This window comes from Budorcas taxicolor, chromosome 18, assembly GCF_023091745.1.
Source record: "Budorcas taxicolor isolate Tak-1 chromosome 18, Takin1.1, whole genome shotgun sequence".
Taxonomy (NCBI): domain Eukaryota; kingdom Metazoa; phylum Chordata; class Mammalia; order Artiodactyla; family Bovidae; genus Budorcas; species Budorcas taxicolor.
This window is the reverse complement of record NC_068927.1, coordinates 59,413,205-59,434,568: the sequence shown is the minus strand read 5'-3', so window position 1 is coordinate 59,434,568 and position 21,364 is coordinate 59,413,205. Positions and strand designations below refer to the sequence as shown.

Genomic DNA, 21,364 nt, shown 5'->3' with positions numbered 1-21,364 from the left:
ATGAGGTTAGGGCATTCAAATTGAGCAAATACAGATTTGGCTGCTTTGTAACTGTGAACTTATAAAGTATGCTGAGAGAGTAAAATAAAATCAAGTTATTATGAGGTTCAGACAGTAAAGAGTCTGCCTGCAACATGAGAGACCAGGTTCAATCCCTGGGTCAGGAAGATCTCCTGGACAAAGAAGTGGCAACCCACTCCAGTATTCTTGCCTGGAGAATTCCACGGACGGAGGAGCCTGGAGGGCTACAGTCCATGGGGTCACAAAGAGTGAGAGATAACTGAGTGACTAACACTTTCACTTTCATTATGAACAAAGACAGAGGGCTATTTGTTTCCAAATGATGTGGCACACTTTCATACATCCATAAATATTTATTAAATTATGGCTATGTATCAAGCATCATGCCAGTGATGAGGAAATAGAAACAAAGTCCTTATTGTCACTGAGCATAAATTCCAGTTAGGGTAAAACTGAACATTAAAGCAACAATTAAGAAAGCAGGAGCAAATTGCGAATAGTGGTTTGAGGAAGCAATAGAGAACCAGGTGGAAAAAATTAGGATAAAATCTAGAGAGAGAAAAAACAAGATTCATTCATGGTTGCTATGATAAATGTTAAGGAATCAAGTGTTATTCCTGATTACCTGACCTAGGCCACTGGATAGATGAGTAGTGGTTTTTAATGAGATGGGGACTATCACTGAGGTTCACAATGTTGCTAAATCAAGTGTGCATTTCAAAGCAAATCAATCTTCAGGTAGGTTCTGGATATTCAAAGCAGACATGAAGAATTCAACTGAACATACAGATCCTGATAAAGGTCCTCACTGAAAACAACACTGTGGGAATCATCTGTATATAAATATTATATAAGGATGGGGATACAATGAGATATTTGGGAAAAAGTGTAGATTGAAAGTAGATGAAGGCCTGGGTCAAAGTTTATAGTTTTTGTAACATTAAGACTTTGGGTGTTTTTCAAAATATTTATTTATTTATTTGGCTGCGCTGTGTCTTAGTTGCAGCATATAGTATTTTTTTTTTAAGTTGCAGCATGTGGGATCCAGTTCCCTGACCAGGGATCAAACCCAGGCCTCCTGCATTGGGAGCTCAGAGACCCAGCCACTGGACCAACAGGAAAGTCTCACAACTTTGAGTTTTAAAAAGCCCAGTGAGGAGCATTCAACATTGACTATACCAATACTGATAAAGGAAATAAGCAATCCTGTACTCAGGAAACTACAAGGGTTTTTGGAGTGCTAAACCAGAGTCAAAGACCAAGATATATATGTATCTTATATCACAATTTCATACTAGGGAACTGGCACCTTTTTCTTTTACCCTTTGTACATGTACACATGTAATATCCAAATTGTCCCCATTTTATTGTAACAATCCCTAAGCCTACCTCTTGCCACTAACAGCATTTTCTTTCAACAGCTTACATATTCATCCTGGTTTCCATCATTTAAGGAATCCTAAAGGATCACTGGACTGATTTCAGGGCTCTTGACAGTTCACCTGCCATTTGTCTCAGAACTATTGGATGTACTTAACTACAGCTCACACTACTTCCACCCAATTAAAAAGCAAGACTACATATCCAAGGATAATATAAACCAAACTCACAACGCCACCGCTATACCTCAATTACAGCTGACCCTTGAACGACACAGGGTTACGGGTACAGACCCTTCTTGAAGTCAAGATCCAATTTAACTTTATAAAGATAAAATTTATAGACATCCCTCCATAGTCAAGGATTCAAGCAACCTCAGATAGCATAGCACTCCATTATGTATTTATGGAAAAAAAATCCACATATAAGTGGACCCATTCAAACCTATGTTATTCAGGGGCAACTCTACTAACAAAGACCAGAACAGTTAGCCTGGAAATTAAAGTTATATGACCAACATCTACTTTATTTATTTATTGTACACATTCCACTTGTTCCTGTACAACTACCTCCTAAAACCGGCCTTCAAGGGGCTTCAGGCTAATCTTTCAACAGTTCCCTTAAGACCTAGCATGTTTCCAACTTCACACCTTCATTCTTTGCTCTCCATCATCTTTACTCAAATCCCAGCTATGCCTTCTATATATCAGGCTATTGCTTTCTCATTTATGTCATTTTGTAAGCTCTATTTCCCCTATATTTTGGGGTGGGGGATGCTGGGTAGGGCTGATCACCAGAAAGACCAAACCTTGATCAGATGCTTGGATCTGATCCAATTTTCAGTCTCACCTCCACCTCCATTCTCCAGAGAGGGGAGAAGGGCTGGAGACAAAGTGATCAATCATGCCTAGGGGGATGAAGTCTCCACAAAAATAACAAAATTACAGGATTTAGAGGGCTTCTGGGTGCCTGAACACATGGTGGTGATGGGAGAGCATTATGCCCAGACACGTTGTGGAAGTCCCTAAGCCCCTTCCCCACACCCTGCCCTGGGCACCTTCTTCATCTGGCTCTTTCTGACTTAGATCCTTTCATAACAAACTGGTGATCTAGTATGTGCAATGGTTCTCTGAGTTTTATGAGCTGCTCTAACAAATGAATTGAACCTGAGGGAGGAGGGAGTCTTGGGAAGCCCCAGTCTAGAGCAAGTGAGTCAAAAGCACAGGGTACAACCTGGACTTCTGTTTGGAAGTGGAGTTGAGGGGGGGTGTCTGGTGTGATGGAGCCCTTAACCTGTGGGATCTGATGCTTTCTCCAGGAAGACAGTGTCGGAACAGAGTTAAACTGTAGGACATTCTGCTGATGTCAGGCTTCCCAGGGGGCGCTAGTGGTAATGAATCCACCTACAAATGCAGGAGATGCAAGAGACGCAGGTTAGATCGCTAGGTCGGAAAGATCCCTTGGAGAGGGAAACAGTAACCCACTCCAGTATCCTTGACTGGGAAATCCCATGGACAAAGGAGCCTGCTGGGCTACAGTACATGGGGTTGCAAAGAGTCAGACACGACTGAGCACACAAACATACAGCTGGTGTCACAGAGAACTGCTTATTATGGGGAAAACCCAACACAGATCCGGTGTCAGAAGTGCTGTGAGTGTAGCAGTGGTGTGAGAACAGAGGAGAAACACAGAAGACCGAGGCTTTCCCAACACAGATCTATGAAGAAAGAAATCGAAGGTTCCAGAGACTGCCTTAAGGGTTTATCTTTCCTCCCTCCACAGTCTATATGTTGAAACTCTATCTGCCAATCAAAGATGATGTGAATGTTAGGACTGGAAATAAATATTATCCAAAGGGGCAAGAAGGTACAATTGCCAGAAGACAGTGCTAAAAATCTTGGGACTTCCTTGGTGGTCCAGTGGTTAAGACTCCATGCTTCCAGTGCAGGGGCCCCAGGTTTGATCCCTGGCCAGGGAACTAAAAAATTTCCCTAAAACAAGTTTTGACTGAAAAATTGTGTGGCCAAAATTTTTAAAAAAGAATTAAACGTGTCTCTTCAGAGAGAGGTGTGGAAGGTATAATTTCATAGCAAGGAAGCAGAAGAAACCGTCAGTGATACAGTGCTGGGGGCAGGAGAGCAAGATTTGAGAATTCTAAACAGAACCTTCAGAGAAAAAAAAAAAAATCAAGACCAAGATGAAATAAACAAGGATGAAATCCAAGAAGAGAGACATTCTTCGACACACCTAAAAGATAAAGAGCTCTTCTATGAGAGTATCATGGAAGCCAAGCTTCCACGTTATCAGACGCTCATGGCTGTGACATCTCTGAATGATGAGAATGTAAGTCCTGCGGCCAACCCAGTGCTGGTGCTCTCACTCACCTGGACAGATTCGACTGTGGACTTCGTCTTCCATGGGCCACAGTTCTCCTCGTTCCAATCTGGAGAGAGCAGCTGGCTTGCTGGCTTGATACCCTGTTCATGGGAAATGAGAGACAGACAGGCTCTTGACTTGGGTTGTGGTCTGCCAGCGTGGAGTTATATTTTAGGAAGTACACAGTGTGCAGCTCAGCCAAGAGAAGGCTCATCTCTCAGGAAAGGGCATGTCATACTCTCTAGTCTGGGACCAGAGAAGAAACTGAGACTCAGGTACCACTTCAGGGCACCATGGACACTGCAGAGCTTTCAGAAGCCGAAGCCGAAATAGGAAAGGCCACTGACTGGGGACTCTCTGAGGGACCCGCAGGAGCCATCCTCACCCACAGACACCAGGTTGCTATAGTTCTCCAGCATCACGTCCCGGTACAGGGCCTTCTGAGGAGGGGCCAGGAGCTGCCACTCCTCCCACGTGAAGTCCACGGCCACATCCTCCAGCGTCAGAGATCCCTGTAACAACACAGTCCTGCTAGAGTGTTTCTCTGGTTACCATAATGGAAGGCATGTGAAGGAAGTTGTTCTGCTCTCTTCCCTTTTATCATGTAGGCTACATCTATATACAGAGGTGTTTTTATTTTTTTTTTAAACTACATTGTCATAGAAGCAAAATCTAACCATGTTCAAACCTGTCTCCCAAAATATTCTGTAACTGTTCAGTCAACCATCATTCAACAAATCAGAAGTTTCTATAATAAGTCCTCATTAAATCCTTTCACTAAACTAGAAACATTTGCAATATAGAGTTGAACCATTTGCTACATATGTAACTTTTTTTGAAGCAAGTACATATGTACCAGGCACTAAGTATATTCTAGTGACACCAGGATGAATGGAACACATTCCTACATTCACCATGAATCTTTGTAACCATTATCAGAATCAACTGTGAAGAAACACCACACACTATAATTACAAGACAGGTATGTTAGGAGGAATAAAGACATCTTTCTAAAACATGTCCAAACAGTGAGAGACTAGGAAAGCACATTATGCAAACTAAGAAAATAAATAGCATCCTTCAAAAAACACACAAATACTTACATACCTATGTACATTATTTATATTTACATTACCAGTCAGATTCACAGCATTTCAAATACATTGAAGAGATAATTAAATGAATGGTAAGATCGGAAGAAATTACTCAAAATGCAGCACTAACATATAATGATGGACCAGAACAATATAAACCAGAACAATAAATAGAGAGGATTGAGAGAGATCTCACATTCCCCAACTCACTTTATGAAACTGTAAATACAGTCAAAGAAGGGCACTATCCACAGGCCTAAGAGCTGAGCGAGATCCATGCACAAACATCTGCACAGACATACTCAGGGGATTAGGAAACAAGCCTGTGAAGAGGACTCTTACTTTTTTGCTAGATGTACTTCGTAATCACTGCAGGTTTTTATTATTATTATTATTTATTAGGCTTCTCCAGGTCTTCAATGCGGCAGGATCATCTACTTGTAGCTGTGAACTCCTGGGCTTCCCTGCTGGCTCAGCGGTAAAGAATCTACCTCCCAATGCAGGGGACGTGGGTTTGATCCTTGGTCTAAGAAGATCCCCCATGCCTCAGAGCAACTAAGCACAACCACTGATCCTGTACCTGAGAGCCTGTGCTCTGCAACAATAGAAGCCACAGCAGCGAGAAGTTCTCGCACTGCAATTAGACAGCAGCCCTTGTTCGCCACAACTACAGAAAAGCCTGCACATCAATGAAGACCCAGCACAGCCAAAAATAAATAAAATTATAAAGAAAAAAAAGAAATGTTAAACATAAGTTGACAGCAAATATAATCCATAGGATATTTCAATCACACACGTTGTTCCAACATTAGTCCTTCAGTGTAGATCCTGCTAACAATATATTCCTGGTGCTACTTTCCCTTGATGCTGAATTTAAATCTAAATTTATTTCTGCACAAATCCTACTTTTCCAATTTGTTATTTTCTATTGAATTCCATTGCATTTTACAGTCCCCGCCCCCCCCCCCCTCCAAGAAACCAATTGCAGAATGATGGAAGGAATAAGACAAGCCAAAAAGTTACCTGGTCCTTGATCATTTTCTTCTGATATATTGAGAACTGGCCAAAGACTAGGATGTGTCTTGAGTCTCTTTTTGGACTTTCCTCAATTTCGGGTTAGAAATCTTAGTGCCAAGGCAGTGATGTCCCTGCAAGTGATGATGTCCAGGAAGGGAAACCTCCTCATGTCACTTGACATATCTTGTATCTTGATGTATCAGGGAGCCAGGACCTGTGGGGTGAAAAGTAAATTAACTTTTGAGTGTTCATTTCCTCAGGGCCCAGATGTTTGTCATTGATATCGTCACTGACCTAATTTCAAGGTCACTTGTCCCTTTATTTGGGGACTCACAGGCTATTACATGCTGGAGCAATAAAATAGAAGACTGTAAATGTTTGGATAGTGTTTCTTCCTTCTGTGAGGTGGAAGTGGGGTGACTGTGAAACAGGAGATGGGAAAAGAGAACCAGCCCAACATGAAGCTCCCGCAGCAGGGGAATCATCACAGGCCAGTTTCTGGAAAGAGAACATACAAACATGACGACCTGAACAGCTTTGCCCTGGAAACCATGTGTGCTCATGGACCTGCTGAACTACTCCACAGTGTGAAAGAAACAAATGAAGGAAAACCAAGGGGGGAAAATTAAAGTGTACAGATCAAGATTATTATTTGTGGATATATCCACATTTAGTGGGCTTCCCAGGTGGCTCAATAGTAAAGAATTCACCTACCAAGCAGGAGACACAGGAAACAAGGGTTCGATCCCTGGGTTGGGAAGATCCCCTGCAGAAAGAAATGGCAACCCACTCCAGTATTCCTGCCTGGAGAATCCCATGGACAGAGGAGCCTGGTGGGATACAGTCCATGGAGCAGCAAGAGAGTCGAACATGACTTGGCAACAAAACAACAATAACTCATTTAGTAAAAGTATAAAAACAAGTTCAAGAAATGTGATTACAATAAAAATCACTAAATTGTACACTTGAAGCAGATAAACTGTATGATGTTTGAATAAAAAAAGCTATTAGGAAAAAACTATGAGTAGAGCTCTAATTATTTGCTTACTAAAATATTTAGAGGGAAATGCATAAGTGTCTGCAACTTACAGTGAAATATACCCCCAAAAAAGTAAAAAGGTGGGTTGATGATGAATAGAAGAGTGATATATGGATACATATACAATAAAGGAAACACAAAAAAATCATGATGATAAAATCTAGGTGACAGGTGCACAGGAATTCAAATGTTTAATTCTGTAATCCTTGATATATGTTTGAAAATTTTCATAATAAAATCACGGGGGATGGGGAAGCCTGTAATAATGAGCAGGGTGAGCAAAAAAAAACAAATCTTTTCAATATAATTGCTCTTCTATGCAATAGAAAATTAAAAGTCAGTAAAAAGATCCAAAGTAAAAAGACACCATTCACAATGGCAAAAAAGTTAAAAATCAAGATGGAGATGAGGGACAGGGAACCATATTCTTGTGTAAATCCAGAATCATAACGTGTTCTCAAAAGTACTGACTATTTAAGCACTTAAATTCCAACTAAATGAATGTACATATTGAGTGATGCCAGTCATTAATGGCTTAAGTTTGTCTCTTGGTATTTTGTTAGGAATTTTTTAAAAAGAATTTTCACACACACAAAAAATTGTATGATACATTCATTATGAATATTTATGATAGGAAATTAAATAATGAGGCGAATTATATCAATATTTCAGCAGTTTACTGGAATTGTGAAAATCAAGCATAGAAAAATGAAGTCTAAAAAGTAAACTTAGGAAAACTTTAAAAAACGTGATCATTGGAGAACAGAATTGGGATAACAGAGATGCTATTGTACTCTTGTTAGAACTCTGAAAGGAAATATTTACAAGTGTGTGCATGTACACACATAGTAAACGAGCAGAAAAGGCAAAATCCTCGTTTTTAGTAGAAACCTTACCACTTTAGATGTGCTTAGCCCTCGGTCTCCGACAACGCTCTCATTTCTACCGGTCCGAGAGGAAAAGATACAAAAAGCCAAAGGCGATTTTACAAACGAAGCCCTGGACTTGAGGGACTGAAGGAGAAAGTAACGTTTGAAACACCCACCAACCGAACAGCTTCAGCTTTCACAAACCTCTCAACGACTGACACAACTGTACACCACCCCCGCTCCCGCAAACACTGGATTATCCCCAAACCTGCACTAGATACCCAGGTTCGCTAACCAGGAGTCCCCCGATCCTGTCATTAAACCGCCTACTAAATCCCGAATCCAAACCAGACACCACTTTTATTGACAAATATCACTCCCTGCCGCAGTCCTCAATCAAGCACGGCCAAGAGACACAAAACCCCGATTACGGATGTTCAATCCTTGATCTCGACTGGGCTAAACGCAAGAATCCTTCAGAACTGACTCCAGCGTCACCCCAAGCATAAATAGCCCAGTCACCAACTCCCACTTGCTTCCTCTCCCTCTACGGACAGCATGGCTCCACCCCACCCGGACGCGAACTTCACCTCAGTCCTCTCATCCTATTCCACGCAGAAATCCACACACTATCCTGATTCTCTCCTGATCCCACCGCGACCTCCTCGAACCCGCACTTCCGAGAATTCTTTTTACTACTGCGCCCTAGCTGGACTACGGCGGCCGACTAGGGGCTGCGGCATTTGTACGGAGAACGCGGAGAACGCACACCCGTTTTTTTGTTTGCTTGTTTGTTTGTTTTTTCCGGCTTTTCCAGGGAGCTAATGTCTGCGCCCTGCTCGCCACGGTACCCGAGGCTGCCATCGTTTAAGAATTGCCGTACAGAAAGCCAGGCACAAGCACATAAGTGACAAAAGCCAAACCACCCTCACGTCTCTGCTCTTCTTTGCTCCTTCGCGTCCGATTGTAGCCTGACCGGCTTCTCTGTCCATGGGATTTTTTTTTTTTTTTTTTTAGGCAAGAATACTGGAGTGGGTTTCCACTTCGTTCTCCCGGAGAATTTTCCCAACCCAAGAATGGAACTCGCGTCTCCTGTATTACAGGTGGATTCTTCACGCTGAGCCAGCAGTGATTTGCACCTTAAACGCTCCTCGGCAAACTACACTGATTTCCGCCCAGAAAAGGGGAGAAGAGTAGCCAGCAGCCAATGGGAACAGGGAATCCAACGTCTGGGGAAATTTTTTGCCCCTGATACCGGGCTAAGCTTGAGCCAGTATCAAGGGCCGGGCTTTCTGAAAACGAGAGTCCCGAAATTTTGTAAGGAATAAATAAGATAATTCCGGGCAGAATAAAAAGTCGTACAAGAAAGGAAAAGTAATCATAGTATACTAGTGGTTGAACTACAGTATTATACAGTATATAGTAGTATATAGTCATATATAAATAAATACTACTTATAGTTCCCAGGTCCGGCCGCAATGCAAGAGACACAGAAGACGCGGGTTCGATCCCTGGATCGGGTATCTCCCCTGGAGGAGGGCATTACCAACGCGATGGACATGAGTTTGAATAAGCTGCGGGAATTGGTGATGGAGAGGGAAGCCTGGCATGCTGCAGTTCATGTGGTTGCAAAGAGTCGGACATGACTGAGTGACTGAACTGAACTGAACTAAAAGATGGGGAGAATGGAGGCTGAATTGATAGTTATAAATATCTACAATATGATTAAGAAAAAGATAACCTAAAACAAAAAAGCAATAATGATATAAGAAAATAAATAATTTATACAATTAATAAAAGAATTCCCTTGTGGTCCAGTGGTCCACTAAAGGGGACTGGGGTTCAATCCCAGGTTGGGGACCAAGGTTCACAAAACCTCCAGCACACGAAGAATACAACAAAAGACTTAATAAATGTTATCAAGTAAAATAAATAAGCAAAGTTAAAATAATATTTTTTCACTCTTTAGAACAGGCAAAGACTAAAAGATGGATGAGGTATTTAGAAAGCAGGCACTCTGATAGAATTAGACCTTTTTTCCCCATATCTAAAATGAGGATAATATTTCTGCCCACCATTGACAGCTTTCATAATATTAAGTAAAATAATAAAATTACTGTTGGAAATACATCCCTAATCAAAAAAATGTGCATACATTTAGTAAAAATTAGCTCTTATTTTTCAGCTGGAGTTCTTGAGGGAGGATAGATTAGTAAAGTGGACTCAACTAATAGAACAGTTTTGGACAACCTGGAATAATCAATCCAATTCAAACTTTTCATTCTCTCTGACTCTTTCAACAACTCCAATTCTAAACAATTCTTCACTAGACAAATGAGAAAACATTTCAACTGAGATAAAGCCTACACAGAAACTTCTCCCAACAATTTCTGGCCTGGAAAAAAGTGTGTTTGTCACTCAGTGGTGCCCCACTCTTGCTCCTCTATCCATGGGATTCTCCAGGCAAGAATGCTGGAGTGGCTGTAATCGTTCCCTTTTCCAGGGATCTTCCCGACCCAGGGATCGAATCCGATCTTCTGCATTGCAGACGGATTCTGTACCCACATTTTCTGATCTTCTATTCCTCCCCAATTCACTATCTTTCATCTTAGTCAGAACAAAACCCCTCCAAGCTAGCTCAACCCTGCCAGCAACCCTCTCACCTTTCACCCTAGGGATGTCATCAAACTTCCACCCCCAACTTTGACTGAAGACCTTTTCCTTCAACTAAATGTGTTTCCTGTGTGTCCGCAGAAAGGCATGCTGCCTTCCTCTACCACCTTGGCTTCTGCAAACCCTGTACCGTTCCCTGAAATCGCTCCTGCTGCTGCTGCTGCTGCTGCGCCGCTTCAGTCGTGTCCGACTCTGTGCGACCCCATAGACGGCAGCCCACCAGGCTTCCCCGTCCCTAGGATTCTCCAGGCAAGAACACTGGAGTGGATTGTCATTTCCTTCTGCAGTGCATGAAAGTGAAAAGTGAAAGGGAAGTCGCTCAGTCGTGTCCAACTCCTCGCGACCCCATGGAATGTAGCCCACCAGGCTCCTCCACCCATGGGATTTTCCGGGCAAGAGTACTGGAGTGGCGGGCCATTGCCTTCTCCGCCTGCTCCCAACTCTCTAAAGGACTCCTTTGGCGGTTCGGACATGCGCACCTTTTTAAATATGGCTGCGCCCACTGTGAAGTTTTGTACCTCGCACGTACCAGCGGCAAAGCGAAGGCGTGCATGTTTGAGTTTAGTGCGCCTTACTAGGAGGACACCAGTATTCCGCCAAGACAGACTAGAGCATGCTAATTCCCCTTTGCAACGCTAGCGATTGGCGTAACAATCGCTACAAAACAAGTTTTGTAGGGCAGGGAAATTGGTTGTACGGCTGGCTTCTAAAATGGCGGACCCCCTAGATATCAGCTAATAGGGTGCCGCCATACTCCTGTCGTGTCTCTGTTTAAAAGACGCGAAAACTAAACGGAATTTTCGTTGGTGGAAGGACGCCCCGGGGTGACGGTTGTCAGCCTGCAGACTCTGGTGCTATAGAGAATAAACTTGACCTGCGAGGTGGAACACCCGGGTTTGTGACTCTGAAGAAAGTGATGGACTGTGCCTATTGCTACCCACGCAGCGGTGCGTGAAGAATCTATTAAGGAGTCTCAGTTTCGCTTTCTGGGAGCAGAATCAGTTTGAGCTTTGTGGAGATATGAGCTTTGAGGTAAGGAAGGCCTATGGGGAGTCTTTAGGAGAAGCAAGCCCTTGTTGGGGAGGGGATGCATTCCGTTAATGAGGGAACAGAATGGTCAGAAATAAGGCAGCCCTGGGGGTCAGGGTATCGCAGTAGCGTGGAGACAGATTTGGGGTGGCTTGGGGTTAGCATTTATGGGAGAAGTCAGTGACTTTGCGGTCTTGGAGGCAAACCAGTGTTTGGCATGGTTTAGCGGGGTAGTCAGCGATTGGGATGCACTTAGCGGATAGGTCAGAGATTTGGGGCATCCTTCGGGGGAATGTTATTGATTGGGGGTGAATGACATGAGGTGTTAGAGGAAGTCAGAAATTGGGGTTTGAGAGTGTGTCAGAGCCTGAAAACGTCTTCTGGAGGAAGATCAGTTCTTAGGACAGCCTTACAGGGATGTCAGCGATTGGAGCTTTCCTGGATGAAGGTCAGTGACTGGGGAATCTTTGGGCATAAGTCAGTGATTGAGACGTCTTTTGGGAGGTTCTCTAATGGAAGTGTCCAGAATGGCAGGTTCGTGATTCAGACATCCTTGGTTGGCAGTTCAGCGTTTTTGATGTTCGTGGCCTGGACGAATATTTGGGATGTATTTAGTGAGGGGTTCAGTGTTTGGAATATCCTTCTGGGTGGCCTTGTAGGGAGGTTAATGCTTGGGGCAACTGTTTCTTGTCTTTGAGTCCCCAGTGGTCACTGAGAGTCATGGGGATCTATGTATTTGAGTCTGGATAAACGAATAATAATGTTAGAAGTCATGAACTATGAAATTGGGGTATGAAACTATTTATTACAAAAATGTGATAACAGTGCATAAATAGCTTATAATTTGCATTTTCAAAGAAACTTCAAAACCTTCAAAAAAAGAAAATTAACCTTATATGGTAAAATTGTTCCAGATTACTGACTTTTGGTACAAAGTCTTATTGATAGCTGCGTAGTATTCTATAATGTGAATCTCCTTATATTCTTTGCACTAATTTGGATAGACGTGACTTTGAAATATTCACATAGGTCTGGACATTGCTTGTTAAGTTTATGCCTAGATCTTATCTATGTTTGCTGCCATTTCAAACAGCTTCTCTTTCTTTTGAAACTTCAGTTATTTTTATTTTATAGGTATAAAAGTAATCAACTTTCTCTTTGATAGCCTTACTGAGGAGAAGGCAATGGCACCCCACTCCAGTACTCTTGCCTGGCAAATCCCATGGACGGAGGAGCCTGGTAGGCTGCAGTCCATGGGGTCGCAAAGAGTCGGACATGACTGAGCGACTTCCCTTTCACTTTTCACTTTCATGCATTGGAGAAGGAAATGGCAACCCACTCCAGTGTTCTTGCCTGGAGAATCCCAGGGACAGGGGAAACTGATGGGCTGCCATCTGTGGGATCACACAGAGTCAGACAAGACTGAAATGAGTTAGCAGCAGCAGCATAGCCTTACTGAACTCCTTTTATTACTAATGTGTTTGAACTGATCCTTTTAGGTTTTCCAGGTGAGCAGTCAGAACACCTGCAGATAAATTTAACTCAGAGAAAAGAATATGGACTTCAGATTTGGGCAGACCTAGGTTTTTATTCATATTCTGCCACTTACTATGTGAACTTGGGAATTTCTAAACCTATGCTGCTTTTCCCATTTGGTTAAAAAACTACCAGTACTAACTATTCAAATACTTAGAATACCTAGCACATAGTAAGTACCCAAGAGAGGTTAGCAAGCACTATTCCAGTATACACACACACACTTACATGCACACATGCTTCCCAGATGGCTCTAGCGATAAAGAACTCACCTTCCAATGCAGGAGACATAAGAGACTTGGGTTTGATCTGGGCCAGGAAGATCCCCTGAAGGAGGGCATGGCAACCCACTCCAGTATTCTCGCCTAGAGAATCCCATAGACAGAGGAGCCTGACAGGCTACAGTCCATAGGGTCACAACGAATTGGACATGACTGAAGCCAGGCTTCAGCAATATGTGAACCATGAACTTCCTGATGTTCAAGCTGGTTTTAGAAAAGGCAGAGGAACCAGAGATCAAATTGCCAACATCCGCTGGATCATGGAAAAAGCAAGAGAGTTCCAGAAAAACATCTATTTCTGCTTTATTGACTATGCCAAAGCCTTTGACTGTGTGGATCACAATAAACTGTGGAAAATTCTGAAAGAGATGGGAATACCAGACCACCTGACCTGCCTCTTGAGAAATCTGTTTGCAGGTCAGGAAGCAACAGTTAGAACTGGACATAGAACAACAGACTGGTTCCAAATAGGAAAAGGAGTACATCAAGGCTATATATTGTCACCCTGCTTCTTTAACTTATATGCAGAGTACATCATGAGAAACACTAGACTGGAAGAAACACAAGCTGGAATGAAGATTGCTGGGAGAAATATCAATAACCTCAGATATGCAGATGACACCATCCTTATGGCAGAAAGTGAAGAGGAACTCAAAAGCCTTTTGATGAAAGTGAAAGAGGAAAGCGAAAAAGTTGGCTTAAATCTCAACATTCAGAAAACGAAGATCATGGCATCTGGTCCCATCACTTCATGGGAAATAGATGGGGAAACAGTGTCAGACTTTATTTTGGGGGGCTCCAAAATCACTGCAGGTGGTGACTGCATCCATGAAATTAAAAGACACTTACTCCTTGGAAGAAAAGTTATGACCAACCTAGATAGCATATTCAAAAGGAGAGACATTACTTGGCCGACTAAGGTCCATCTGTCTAGTCCAGGCTATGGTTTTTCCAGTAGTCATGTATGGATATGAGAGTTGGACTGTGAAGAAGGCTGAGTGCCGAAGAATTGATGCTTTTGAACTGTGGTGTTGGAGAAGACTCTTGAGAGTCCCTTGGACTGCAAGGAGATCCAACCAGTCCATTCTAAAGGAGATCAGCCCTGGGATTTCTTTGGAAGGAATGATGCTGAAGCTGAAACTCCAGTACTCTGGCCACCTCATGCAAAGAGTTGACTCATTGGAAAAGACTGTAATGCTGGGAGGGATTGGGGGCAGGAGGAGAAGGGGACGACAGAGGATGAGATGGCTGGATGGCATCACTGACTCGATAGACGTCAATCTGAGTGAACTCCAGGAGCTGGTGATGGATAGGGAGGCCTGGCGTGCTGCGATTCATGGGGTCGCAAAGAGTCAGACACAACTGAGCGACTGAACTGAACTGAAGCAACTTAGCACACACACATATATATACTGTTTCTCTGAATTTTAGCCTTTTAAAAATTTAGTTTTAAAAAAAATCTCTTTATAGTGACCCTTCTCTAAATGTAGATTTAGTTTTCAATACAGTTTTAGCACAATTACATAATTTAATGAAGATAGCTTTGTTGCTTGTGTTTCTTTCTTGTAAAATAGACCATCATGTAGTATATGGTACTTTTTTCCTCCTTAAACTATCATGTTAACCTACCACCACATACAAATAAAAACTCTTACAACTCAGAAAAATATTGTGCTCCCAGTTATAGTTTGTCACAGGAGTGAATTTCTGTAATCCCCAGGCTTCCTGGGATGAAACAGTTCCAGTGAGGGCAGGAACTGAAGGTGCCAGAGCAGCCTGGCGTCCTTCACCAGAGACTTTGTACTGGAGCTGCAGGGAGGCAGCCAGAACCAACAACAGAGCAGATACAAGAGGTGCTGGCTGAACCTAGGGCTCCAGAAAATGCCTGCATCCCAAGTGAGTAGTATTCTGCACATTTATTTTCCTTTCGGCTTTCTAGTGGATTTTAGGAGGTTAAATAATACATATATTAAGAGAAAATGTTTATTCAGTATTTATGAAGGTTACTCTATACCAGACACAGCATGGAAAGATGAATGTCTGAATTCAGAAAAAAGTACTGAGACAAAAGATCAACTTCACAGTAAGGTTTATAAATTTATAAAATTTATTATTTTTATAATTTATAAATTTTACTAATAAATTTATAAATAAGAATTTATAAATCATATGTTTATATAAATTGTTTGAAGTTAGAACATAGACTATAGCCTGTGAGGCTCTAAATGTTTAGTAAACTTGAGCACATGGGAGTCCTGTGTGCCAGTCCTGGCAGTCCAGTGGTTAAGACTGTCCTTCCACTGCAGGGGGCATGGGTTTGATACCTGGTTAGTAAACTAACATCCCACCATGCCTCACAGTGTGCCAAAATAAATAAAGAGTAGAAACTTGTCTCTGGTATCCCCTGTTTTTCCACTTATCTATTGTTGCCTTGTTAGCCACCCCAAAATCTGGTGATAAACATTTATAATCCTCAAGGATTCAGTGGGTATAAATATTCTGTCCACACAGTTTTTGTGTGACACTGAATTCTAGGATGGATCTTTGAGTGTTTACATGTGTCCCATTAGTTATGATTGTTTCCAGAGAGCTTATGTAGGAGCAACACATTACAAATTTTGAAAAAAAAAAAAATTAAGTATCAGCCTGGTAGACTGCAGTCCATTGGGTCACTAAGAGTCGGACACGACTGAACAACTTCACTTTCACTTTTTACCTTCATACATTGGAGAAGGAAATGGCAACCCACTCCAGTGTTCTTGCCTGGAGAATCCCAAGGACAGCGGAGCCTGGTGGGCTGCCGTCTATGGGGTCGCACAGAGTCGGACACGACTGAAGCGACTTAGCAGCAGCAGCAGCAGTTTTTTGGATACATAATACTTTTGTTCTATAATGAGTGAGAATTTCTTAAACATTACAAATGGTAACACAAATATACTAGCTTACAGATATGTACAATGTACTATTTTATGCTTCAAAAATGCAGGAAGGTATATATATATATATATATATATATATATATATAATTTTAGATCTAATGAACAATTTAGTGGGCCCTATGGGCCCTATGGCGATGGCATGTATCTTTTCAGGTTTCAAAGACTATCCTCAGTTTCAGTGATCTGCTATAAGGGCTCAACAGTACTCAGCAAAGCATTTATTTTCATGGTTATGATTTATTACAACAAAAGGATACAGATTAAAATCAGCAACAGAAAATGGTGCATAAGGCCAGGTCTAGAAGACACCAGGCAGAAGCTTCCTGTTGTCTCAATGAAGTCATATGGATTTTGTTTCCTTTTCCCAACAATGATTTGTAAGAACACATCTCATGTGTGTGCTCAGTTGCTTCAGTTGTGTCCAACTCTTTGCGACCCTATGGACTGTAGCCCACCAGACTCCTCTGTCCATGGGATTTGCCAGGCAAGAATACTGGAGTGGGCTGTGCCCTCCTCCAGGGGATCTTCCTGACCTGGGGATCTAACCAGCGTCTCTTACATCTCCTTCACTGGCAGGCGGGTTCTTTGGTTCTTTACCACTAGCGCCACCTGGGAAGCCCAAAAACACATCTCTGGTATTGCCAATTAGTGTCTAGGCTTTTTATTTGCAGTGGGTCACACAGGGAAGGCTGACTACATCAATGGCTGACATTGGTGTCCAGCCCGTGGACAACTTCAGAAGTCAAGCAACTTCCAGAAGTCAAGTTGCTACAATGTGGCCCAAGACCTCTAATATAAATCACATTGATAATATTAGTGAAGCTTAAGATATTCTCAGTGTCAAAGTTTCATAGAGTCCAGAAATTTATAATATAGAGTTAAACCCATATGTCCCCCATCAGTCCTTTTTCTTTACCTGCAAGATAAATAATCCAAAAACTTTTTATGTATATTCTTCTGACTTCCTGTGTCAGTACTCACATATGTAAATGTGTATTTGTATGAATTTGAGTTGAGGGCCCATGACTCAAACTCAGTGATTCTCTAGAAGACCTCACAGGACTCAAAAGAGCAATGTGTTATATTTCTCTCTCTGTAAGCTAGTGTGTTCCTTCAGGGTAAAAGAAAGTCTTCCTTATAAAGGAATACTTAATACATTGTCTGTCATAGGTGCATACACATAGGCTGTAGGTGGTTTCCAGATTAAAGATTTAAGGATGTTCTCTGTTCTATTCTTCTTTTGTGAATCGATGAACATGTGAGTCTCAGAATGACTGAATAGAAGCACAGGCAGAAGCTTCTCAATGAAATCATGTGGATTTTGTTTTCTTTTCCCAACAATGATTTGTAAGAACACATCTTGGGTGTGTGCTCAGTTGCTTCAGTTTTAAATTTTAAAAAATTGGCTTTTCCTACAAAGTAAAATGCAAAACTTATTACACAGAAAGCAGTCAAATAGCTCATCATGGGAAAACTTACAGGAAAACTTCTGAGACATTCCTATTTATCTTCATAGTAGTAATCAATGATAATTCCTTTAGAATGAATAGGAATGTTCTATTACAGGGCTCAGTGTCATTCAAGGATGTGGCTGTGGTTTTCAACTGGGAGGAGTAGCAGCTACTGGACCCCCTTCAGAAGAACTTGAATCAAGATGTGATGCTGGAAAATTTTATCAACTTAGTATCAGTGGGTAAGAAGAGCATTCTGGGTACTGTAGGCAGTGGACTGCCTTTTCTTTCTCAGGGATGGAAGGGGTGGAGTCTTACAACTGCCTTACTTTTCTAGACTTGAGTTTCATACGTCATAGATTTTAGTACCTTCTGGCCTCTTAGTTTTCTTCTCCCACTCCCAAAGCAAAAGTCCTTTACTTGGCCAAGCTGGAATTTGTTCAACCCCTTAAATATAACCTTATTCTACAGAGGACTTGTATTTGAGTCTGTGGGTCCTCTGTAATTCCCCTTGAATAGGGTATGATGTTACCAAAGCACATGCATTCTACCAGTTGCAACAAGCACCATGGATAACAGGGTAAAATCCAGAGTCAGACTCATTCCGGTGAATGAAAAACCAGCGCCATGGGATAAAGGGAAGTATCAGTCTTTGCTGGCCAGAAAGAGGGAGGCACCTCAAAAATATCTGGAGAAATCTTCTTGAAATTTTTAAGCTCTCAATATGACTCAGAACAGCTGACCTGAGTTCCCACCTAATGTGAACATTGACTCCTTTTCTCTTTTTCTTGGCCATGCAGCATGGCTTGTGGAATCTTAGTTCCCTGACCACCAGGGATCCAACTCGGGCCCTTGGCAGTGAAAGTGCTGTGACTTCACATTTTAATCTCTCCATGTTAGGTCTCCTGCATTGGCAGGTAGATTCTTCACCACTGAGCCACCTGGGAAACCTGTATTAGGTCTCTTTTGCCTGGTTTAAAACACACACACACACACACACACATCTTTATTTTAGATATTCTGATCAGATCCCTCTCTAGTCCATCTTGGAACTTGCTCTCCTAATTAATCTTTCTCTCTGTTATCCTCAGTGTACTTGCCTTCTCCTTGTCTCCATCTCCTTAATCCATGTTTATATTAATAGCTCTCTTTTCTTATATATTCAAGCATACATAAATTCTCCATTCTTCTCATTCTGTGTATCTCTCATGCCTCTTGTGCGTGCATGCTAAGTTGCTTCAGTCGTGTCCGACTCTTTGTGACCCCATAGACTGTAGCCTGCCAGGCCCCTCTGTCCATGGGATTCTCCAGGCAAGACTACTGAAGTTGGTTGCCATGCCCTTCTCCAGGGGATCTCTCGGACCCAAGAATTGAACCTGCATCTCCTGCATTGGCAGGCGAGTTCTTTACCACTATCGTTACCTGGGAAGATGCTTGTAGTTTATTCCTTTCTTTTTTTTTCCCCATCTTTAAATCTCCTTTTACTTATAAATGTCACAGACTTTAGGTTTATACTCACAGTCTCCCTTCCTCTTTTCTCTTTGGCCCTTGCTGAGATCCTCTTCCTTCTGTTACATGGTCATTGTGGATTCATTGGTCTGTTTCTAGAAGACACCTGGCAAGTTGATAATTACAGAGACTGGCACGAAGTAAACCATGGCAACCTGGAAACTATGGAGAGTCACCACAGAGATAATGCATTTGGAAAAGTATCTTCTCTGAGCTTAAGCCTTGAAGTTTCTTTAGCACAAATATCTCATACACCTGACATACTTGGGAAATACTTGAAACCTAATCTAGAATGTATTACTCAGAATAAAAGCTACACAAGAAATGAAGTGGAATTTAATCAATGTGACAAGTTATTTCTTCATATTAAGCATGAGAAAATTCTTAATAGACAAAAATACGACGAATATAGGGAACACATTAAAGCTTTCAGCCATAAGTCACAGCTGATTAAACATTGGAAAACTCAAATGGCAGAGAGACACTACAGCTGCACTGACTGTGGGAAAGCCTTTTCCCAGAAGTCAGACCTCATTAAGCATCAGAGAACACACACCGGAGAGAAACCCTACGGGTGCAGTAGGTGTCAGAAAGCCTTCAGCCAGAAGTCCCATCTCATTTTACACCAGAGAACCCACACAGGAGAGAAATGGTTTGAGTGCTGCATGTGTCAGAAAGGCTTCAGTGATGAGTCACAAGTCACATTACATCGAAGAACACATGGAGAGAAGTCCTGTAGATGTGATGAATGTCAGAAAAGCTTCGGCAATAAGTCACAGCTCATTATTCATCAGAGATCTCACACGGGAGAGAACCCCTATGGTTGCCATGAATGCGGAAAGACATTTCCCCTTAAGTTTAGCCTCATTTTACATCAAAAAACACATACAGGGGGAAAACCTTATGGATGCAGTGATTGTGGGAAAGCCTTCATCCAGAGATCTGAGCTCATCAGACATCAGAGAACTCACACAGGAGAGAAACCTTATAATTGCAGTGAATGTGGAAAAGGCTTTAGTGTAAAGTCACTCCTCAACACTCACTGGAGAACTCATGCAGGAGAGAAGCCCTATGGATGCAATGAATGTGGAAAAACATTCTCCATCAAATTTAGTCTCATCCTACACCAAAGAACTCACACAGGTGAGAAACCCTACAAATGCCATCAGTGTCAGAAAGCTTCCACCTAAAAGTCACATCTCACTATTTATCAGAGGTCTCACACAGGAGAAAAACCCTACAAATGCAGTGAATGCCACAAAGCCTTCAGCCGGAAGTTGTATTTCCTTATTCATCAGAGAATTCACTCTGAAGAGAAGCCTTGTCAATGCCACAAATGTGGGAAAACTTTCTCCCACAAGTTTAGCCTCATCATTCATCAGAGAATCCATACAGGAGAGAAACCCTATGGATGCGGTGAATGTGGGAAAACTTTCCCTATAAAGTTTAGCCTTGTTTTACATCAGAAAACACATACGGGAGAAAAACCCCACGAATGCCATGAGTGTCAAATCTTTTTCCCAGATGTCACATCTTATTATACCTCAAAGAACTCACACAGGTGAGAAACGTTACAGATGCAGTGAGTGCTGGAAAACTTTCTCCCACAAATGTAGCCTCATTTTACATCAGAAAACTCATCAAGAAAAGTCATGAAGAAAGTTAATATCCAAAAGTTGTCATTGAAAGGAAATAGCTCATTACACTCCAGAGTGAAACCTTAAGAGTGAAGCAGATTTGGACACTTTCCAGATTCATACCACATTACTTTTATCAGACAATGGTACTACATAGAATGCCAGACAGGAGGAAATACCTTTCCCGATAAATGTCAATTGAATGTAGGCTAGAGGGAACAAATAGGAACTTCTGTGTATGTATTAATGGTGGGGATGTTGTTGGTATGAAATTCAGCTACAGAGAATTGACATTTAGGGGGAAAGTCATGCTTTCATGGTATCATTTATGAGGGAATTCATTTCCTGTAATTTTGACATAATACACAGCATTACAGAAATTATTAAATATGTAAATAAAGACAGTAGTTAGAAAACAAAGCAAAAATTATAGCAGAACCATGTGAAAATATGTAAGTGTTCTGTACCTATTTTAATAATAACATGATTTTTGTATTTGGGAATTGTGTGTGT

General features: G+C 41.8%; 2 protein-coding genes and 1 non-coding gene across 3 annotated transcripts; 2 read left to right on the top strand and 1 right to left on the bottom strand.

The window, feature by feature from the left end:
* Positions 1 to 2,698: 2,698 nt before the first annotated feature.
* ZNF577 (zinc finger protein 577) lies at positions 2,699 to 8,471 on the bottom strand. Its single transcript, XM_052656322.1, has 6 exons — positions 8,387 to 8,471; positions 7,824 to 7,940; positions 5,895 to 6,102; positions 4,163 to 4,289; positions 3,786 to 3,878; positions 2,699 to 2,804 (listed from the first exon to the last, which is right to left on the bottom strand). Exons 3-6 carry the CDS (start codon positions 5,907 to 5,909, stop codon positions 2,767 to 2,769), a joined length of 273 nt encoding a protein of 90 aa, XP_052512282.1. The 5' UTR covers positions 5,910 to 6,102; positions 7,824 to 7,940; positions 8,387 to 8,471; the 3' UTR covers positions 2,699 to 2,766.
* TRNAW-CCA (transfer RNA tryptophan (anticodon CCA)) lies at positions 3,307 to 3,379 on the top strand. Its single transcript has one exon. It is a non-coding gene; the product is annotated as a tRNA-Trp (tRNA).
* An 11,213-nt stretch (positions 8,472 to 19,684) lies between the features above and the next one.
* Positions 19,685 to 20,779, top strand: LOC128064026 (zinc finger protein 782-like). The gene is made up of 4 exons (XM_052656845.1): positions 19,685 to 19,872; positions 19,954 to 20,357; positions 20,442 to 20,630; positions 20,739 to 20,779. Exons 1-4 carry the CDS (start codon positions 19,685 to 19,687, stop codon positions 20,777 to 20,779), a joined length of 822 nt encoding a protein of 273 aa, XP_052512805.1.
* The last annotated feature ends 585 nt before the right edge of the window (positions 20,780 to 21,364 follow it).